At 42.5% G+C, this 7,304-nt stretch overlaps 1 protein-coding gene across 16 annotated transcripts in view; it reads left to right on the forward strand.

Annotated features, from left to right (window-relative positions):
* The window catches only part of ppfia1 (PTPRF interacting protein alpha 1), a 155,271-nt gene that overhangs the window by 102,555 nt on the left and 45,412 nt on the right, over positions 1–7,304 (forward strand). For all 16 annotated transcript variants that reach the window (XR_013886781.1, XR_013886782.1, XR_013886783.1 and 13 more), the window contains 2 exons: positions 3,779–4,002; positions 4,333–4,570. Coding sequence is in view for 10 of the 16 variants with exons in the window: in XM_080189934.1 (XP_080046060.1) it covers positions 3,779–4,002; positions 4,333–4,570 (462 nt within the window). In the remaining 6 variants the exon portion in view is untranslated. The remainder of the gene's footprint in view (positions 1–3,778; positions 4,003–4,332; positions 4,571–7,304) is intronic.

Consider the following 7,304-nt stretch of genomic DNA (forward strand, 5'->3'; position numbering starts at 1 on the left):
GGGTTTGATCAACACCTACCTACAGCTTAGATCTTTCAAATGGTTTTGAGTCCATGAACATTCTAACTTCTGTGAGATCTTGTGTACTAGAGAGAAATATAAGAAATAAAAATGTGCCAAGTATTGTTTAGGTCTCAACTTGTTTGCAGTTTTAGACACCGTATTGTATGAGGGATATTAAAGCTATAGAGAATGGCAAATTATTGAGGAGAACTCTAGGTATTAGAAGTATTTTACTCGAGCAAGGAAGCTCCGAGTGTATTTTGAGAGTTTTAAATCTTTGAAAGACTTTCAATGGGATAGTGGGGAAAATTATTTCTTCTGGTTAAGAATTGGTAATAATTCACTGATTTTTAAATTATCACTAACGGGAGAAGGATTAGGAGAAATTTCTTTACTTAGTGAATTACACCCAAAACGTGTGCTTTGTCACTGCTGCACTTTACTGAAATGAGTTAGAAACCCTCTTTAGCTGATTTCCAGCCAAGGCCGGAAACTACAAATCCCAGCATGCCTCGGGAGTTTCTGTGCATGTGGATTGGGAGAATACATAGTCCAGCATGTTTGGAGATCTTCGGAGCAGAGGCTCAGGGTGCCTGCTTGGGGGAGTAAGAAGGTGTGAAAACCAAATCACAAGATCCAGGAGTGGGATATCATAATGAGAGGCACCCTGAAGCAGGGAGAGATTCTAAGGAGAAGTCCCAGAGAGAGAAACCTGGGAAAGGAGTCACTGGGGAAGCGTGTGTTTGTAGGAACCACCTGAAAAGGAGAACACTGATAGAAAACACTGGGAAGAGACTCCACTTGGGAGAAGAATGGAGAAAGAGGTACCAAGCAATAAAAATGTTGTGGTTGACAGTCTCCAAGTGGTAAGAGTTTTGGAAGAAGCCTCAGAGCGAAAAAGCAGTGGAATGTTGGTGATCCCATGCTGCAGGCTGTTGGGGCAAAGGGGCATCTTAGAGCAATGCTGTTTTACTCGCCTTGGCTGAAGAACTAAAATGATGCTTGACAGTTGGCACGAGAGTGCATTAACCCTAGTTCAGAGTCAGAAATCCAGGCAGATGAGATCGAAACCATGGGAAGTGAGCAATTCGGGGAGTCATTGCTATTTTGGGGGAATTCCGAGGATAACTCTTTGAAAGGAAAGGATAAAGACCTGCAATCCTTAATAAGGGAGATGGATTTAATGAGATTGTGTAACTCTGTGATCAGTGATATCTGGGTGGGTTGCTGAGAAATCCTCGTGATCTGTCTTGATCATTTGTGACATTTATTGTGCAGCCTGGTGTGTTTGACCATCGTTTACCTATTCACATTTACGTCCTGTTGATTCTGAATTTTGGAGTACAAGATAGATATTGTAAATGGTTTTATTTTTCAAATTTTGTATAGTAAAGATTATTTTATTTGTTCACAAATTATGGAATCCTGTTGCTTTACTTTCTTAGTAAGTATCCTGGATCTCAAACTTTGTCTTCTTGAAACAAAAAGTACCAAAAATTTGGGGGTTTGGTCCAGGATCATAAGAGAAACAGCGCAGATTATTTATTTTGAGTTCCGGATGTCTTTTGGAGCTTGCATGTTTGTTAACTGCTAAGTTATTTCTTACCATTTTCTTTCATCTAGTTACTTGGGCAAATGAGAACTGTAAAGCACATTATAGGGAATAGTTGAGGCAAAGACTGTTGGATCTTTTTAAGTAAAAAGTCTCACAACACTAGGTTAAAGTCCAACAGGTTTATTTGGTAACACAAGCCAGTACCTTTCAAAGCGCTGCTCTTTCATCAGGTAAATGGGAGTTCTGTTCACAAACAAGGCATTTCTGTTCACAAACAACCTCAATTTACAAAATAATGGTTGGAATGCAAGTCTTTACAGGTAATCAAGTCTTAAAGGTACAGACAGAGTGAGAGTGGAGAGAGGGTTAAGCACAGGTTAAAGAGGTGTGTATTGTCTCCAGCCAGGACAGTTTGTGAGATTTTGCAGACTCAGGCAAGTCGTGGGGGTTACAGATAGTGTGACCTGAACCCAGGATCCAGTTGAGGCCATCCTCATGTGTGGAACTTGGCTATTAGTCTCTGCTCAGCGACTGTGTTGTCATGAAGGCTGTCTTGGAGAATGCTTACCTGAAGATCAGAGGCCAAATGCCCGTGACCATTGAGGAAGAGAACATCTTGCCTGGTGTTTGTCGAGCGACGTTCATTCATCCATTATCATAGTGTCTACCTGATACACTGCAGGAAAGGATGTCCCAAGGCATGGTACATTGGGGAGACCATGCAGGCGCTACAACAACGGATGAATGAACACCGCTCGACGCTCACCAGGCAAGAGTGTTCTCTTCCTGTTGGGGAACACTTCAGCGGTCATGGGCATTCGGTCTCTGATCTTCGGGTAAGGGTTCTCCGAGGTGGCCTTCATGATGCACGACAACGCAGAGTCGCTGAGCAGAGACTGATAGCCAAATTCTGCACACGAGGGTGGCCTCAACTGGGATCTTGGGTTCGTGTCACACTATCTGTAACCCCCACAACTTGCCTGGGCTTGCAAAATCTCACTGACTGCCCTGGCTGGAGACATCTCTTTATCCTGGGCTTAACCCTTTCTCCACTCCCATTGTCTGTACCTTTAAGACTTGATTAGCTGTAAAGACCTGCATTCCAACCACTATATTGTAGATTGAGTTTGTGTCTTTATATGCCCTGTTTGTGAACAGAACTCCCATTTAACTGATGGAACAGCGCTCTGAAAGCTAATTGCTTTTGCTACCCAACAGTGCTGAGAGTCCAGAGTCATATGTATGCCAGATTAGATAAGGACAAGAGTTTTCCTTCCCTGACTGGCATTAGTGAAGCAGATTGGTTTTCATGGCAGTTTTTATTAGTTTCGTGGTCATCATTAGATTTTTAATAATATACTTTTTATTGAATTCAAATTTCACTATTTGCGATGGTGGGTTTTGAACCCAGATCTTGCCCCAAGTCTTTGGATTGCTAATCCAGTGACAACATCACAATGCCACCGCCTCCCTCTGTTTTCAGTGTCCATATGGTAAGATTTGTTGTATTGCGAAGATGGGCAAGTCATTGACATGTTTAGGTTGCACTAGGTGCATGGTATACATCCCATTTTCCAGATGATCTGACTATCTTTGAAGCTATTTTGGGCATTCTTTTTAACAGTAGCCTAATGAACGATTGCTGACCAGAAAAGTTGACCCCGATTTCCCCCCGCCACCCTCTGATGTTGCTGGCTTGCTTAATATTGCCAAAATCTGCATACTCCTTTTTATTTCCAAGCTTTATTTAAGTTGTCTAGATTGAGTTCTAAAAGTAATGATTACATAATGCTTTGAACTAGAAAGCGTTATCAAATGCTTTAAAAATAAAACTTTCCAAATAATATTTTTGAAGATTTGTAAATTGAATTTTAATTTTTACAAAGATTGGCCAATAGCCTACTGGTAGTTAATTAACTGTTATAGATCTTCTTTGTACTTCTAAAGATAAGTGCCTTTTTTTCTAATTGGTTGACTCATTTGCAACACTTCATTTCTCACTCTCCCAACAAGATGTGAAGGCTGGGAGGGATTTTAAGATTAGATTTTTGTTAGGCATGGCTGTTCAATGTTGGAGACGAAGGCAGATGTAATTCACAGGTTGACTATGATCAAATTAAATGGCATAACCGGCTTGAAGGACTGAGTGTGTTTTTATTTCATGTTTGCACACTTCAGTATCTTGCTTCTGAGCCTATTGTGTTGCACTTTTTTGAGTAGGTCCAGACCTTGAATGAGCAAGAATGGGAGCGTGCACAGCAAGCCAGTGTCTTGGCTAATGTGGCCCAGGCCTTTGAGAGTGATGCTGAAGTATCAGACGCAGAAGATGATAGGGAGACAATATTCAGCTCTGTTGATCTGCTGTCACCAAGTGGTCAGGCTGATGCCCAAACTCTGGCTATGATGCTTCAAGAACAGTTGGATGCCATCAATAATGAAATACGGTTTGTTTTGCTTGTTTACAATTTGTTTCAGAAAAAGTTTACTTCAGTTAATAAGTACAGCAGTGGATGGGTTTCAGAAAGAGAATTATGTTGAAAACCGCTGCACAAATAATGTGTTGAACTTGAAAATTATATGCTAATCAAATGCCTAAGTATTTAGGTAAACTTACCAAGTTCATTGCACTATGATTCTAGTCTTAGATAAATCCATTTGGTAGCCTGAATAGCTAATAACACTTCAGTTAATTTATTTTGTTATTTTGTGCTACGTTACTAGAATAGGAAATGAAAAATGGAGTCAACCTAAGATCTGACCTGATTGTTTTGCAGGCTGATCCAAGAAGAAAAGGAGTCAACGCAGCAGAGGGCAGAAGAAATTGAAAGCCGAGTAGGGAGTGGCAGCCTTGATGGCCTGAACCTTTGCCGATATAGAGGGGGTACACTCCCTGCCTCATTTACTGGTTCATCCCTTGCCGGTTCCTCTCCACCTGGTAGTGGGCACTCCACACCAAGACGAACCCCTCGAAATCCTGCTCATGAGATTGACAGGCTTGGCGTCATGACCCTGGTTAGTTTAAAAGTTTTGCACTAACAATATCTTTATCATTAGCAATGGTTCTTTGCGAAGCACACAGTAACATGCTGACATTGCAATTGCTGAGCGCATTTATTCCATCAGACGAATGCTCATTATCAGGATTTTAATTTGCAAAATCCTCTCCTTAAGGACTATTAAGTTAAGGAATAGGTTTCCAGGTGCACCATCTAGGTTCATGAAATAAATAAGATGTACGCAGCCCTTGTTTAGAACCACTAATAATGATTCAGATGGAACTGGAGTGAACATTATTTTAATCCAGTATTACCACCCTGTGATTTTGAGCTTTTAATCAAGGTTTTGGAATGTTGAACTAGAGATAAATAAACATAAGAACATAAGAAATAGGAGCAGGAGTAGGCCATCCAGCCCTTTGAGCCTGCCCCACCATTCAATAAGATCATGGCTGATCTGTCATGGCTCAGTTCCACATTCCCGCCCTCTCCCCATAACCCTTAATCCCCCCCTCTTATCAAAAACCCATCAACCCGCGTCTTAAAAATATTTAGCGAGGTAGCCTCCACCACTTCAACGGGCAGAGAATTCCAGAGATTCACCACCCTTTGAGTGAAGAAGTTCCTCCTCAACTCCGTTCTAAACCGCGCGCCCCCCCCCCCCCCCCCCCAATCTTGAGGCTGTGCCCCCTAGTCTTACTGTCCTTTCTGAGCGGGAAGAGTCTCTCCACCTCTATCCTATCCATCCCATTCATCATCTTATACGTCTCAATGAGATCTCCCCTCATTCTTCTAACGAGTACAAGCCTAGTTTATTCAGCCTCTCCTCATAGCTCAACCCCCTCAATTCCGGCGTCAGCCTAGTAAACCTCCTCTGCACTCCCTCCAGGGCCAAAATATCCTTGCGTAAGTACGGCGCCCAAAACTGCACACAGTACTCCAGCTGCGGCCTCACCAATGCCCTATATAGCCGCAGCAAGACCTCCCTACTTTTATATTCAATCCCCCTCGCTATGAAGGCCAGCATCCCATTCGCCTTCCTGACCACCTGCTGCACCTGCAAGCTGGGTTTTTGCGACTCATGCACAAGGACCCCGAGGTCCCTCTGCACCGTCGCCTGCTGCAGTTTTTCGCCACGTAAGTAATAATCCTTCCTACCATTCTTCCTACCAAAGTGGACCACCTCGCACTTGCCAACATTAAATTCCATTTGCCAGTTCCTGGCCCATTTGCCCAGCCTATCTAGATCCTTCTGTAGACTCTCCACACCCTCCGCGCAGTTTGCCGTTCCCCCAATCTTGGTGTCATCAGCAAATTTCGACACCATACACTCGGTTCCCTCCTCCAGATCATCTATATAAATAGTAAATAGCTGAGGCCCCAGCACCGACCCCTGGGGCACTCACTAGTCACCAACCGCCAATCCGAATAGCACCCATTGACCCCCCACTCTCTGCCTCCTATTTGACAACCAGTCCTCTATCCACGCTAACACCCTACCCCCAACTCCATGTCCCCTGACCTTCTGCAGTAACCTCTTGTGAGGTTCCATGTTTTGTCATTGTCTTAAATGTTACTGAAACAATATAATGAGTATCGTGCAGAATCCCTTCATGAATTCGAGCTGAGGAATATTTGTAGCTTATTTGTTGTCTTTTAGAAACATCTTGGACAGAAACTTAACAAAAAGTGGCCAAGTATCGGGGTCTGACTGAGAACCGGTGGGTTTTATCTCCAGACCTTATGCTTCATCAGAAGGGTTTTTTTTTGGGGGGTGGGGGGTAGGTGTTACGTTGAAGACTGGGACCTAAGAAGCCAATAAAGTCTGCTGCACTGACATTGGAAAAGGTGCCTAATCAGATAATAAATAGCTTTCCCACCCACCCCATAGTGGAACCCTCAAGGACTCTTGTGATAACCTCTAAGCCATCTTGACTCAACGTTGGCTCTGTTTTCTCTCCACAGATGCTATCAGACATGCTGAGATTCTCTTGCATTTTTTGGGTTTTTTGCAAACGATGCGTACTGGCCTCTAAAGGCTAATACAGTGGATGCTAAAAATCTGAAATATAAACAGAAAATGATGGAACTACTCAGCAGGTCTGACACACCTGTGCAGAGAGAGAGAAATAGAATTAATCTTACATTGGAACTTGAAGTTAGAGATAAAACAGGTCTAAAGCATGTATAGGAGCAGGGAAATTAGAGGGCTGCAGGTGGGGAAAGAACAGAAGGGAAGGTTTATGACAGTCTGGAAGGTGTCACAGATTAAATGATAAAAGGCAAGATGGTGCAAGATAAAAAAAAGTCATGATGGGACAAATAAGAAACAAGTGAAGAGGGCACTGAGTGCATACCTTTGTCATTATTATTAATATCTATAACTACAAAACTGAAATAAAAGAATTTATTTAATTAAAAGCTTCCAGGACACTAAAGCTTCAGGCCAATTGACATTCAACAATCTACCCAGAAAGCTCTGCTCATAAAAGCTTTGTCAAAGTTTTAAGAGCTTTGACAAAGGGTCATCTGGACTTGAAATGTCAGCTCTTTTCTCTCCTTACACATGCTGCCAGACCTACTGAGATTTTCTAGCATTTTCTCTTTTGGTTTCAAACTATGCTCATATTTGGATAGTAAGAAGTCTCACAACACCAGGTTAAAGTCCAACAGGCTTATTTGGTAGCACAAAGCACAAGCTTTTAGAGTGCTGATCCTTCACCGGGTAAGTGAGTATAAAATTTTTGTAA

The sequence above is a fragment of the Carcharhinus amblyrhynchos genome, chromosome 6, assembly GCF_965287045.1.
Source record: "Carcharhinus amblyrhynchos chromosome 6, sCarAmb.v2.hapA, whole genome shotgun sequence".
Lineage (NCBI taxonomy): Eukaryota > Metazoa > Chordata > Chondrichthyes > Carcharhiniformes > Carcharhinidae > Carcharhinus > Carcharhinus amblyrhynchos.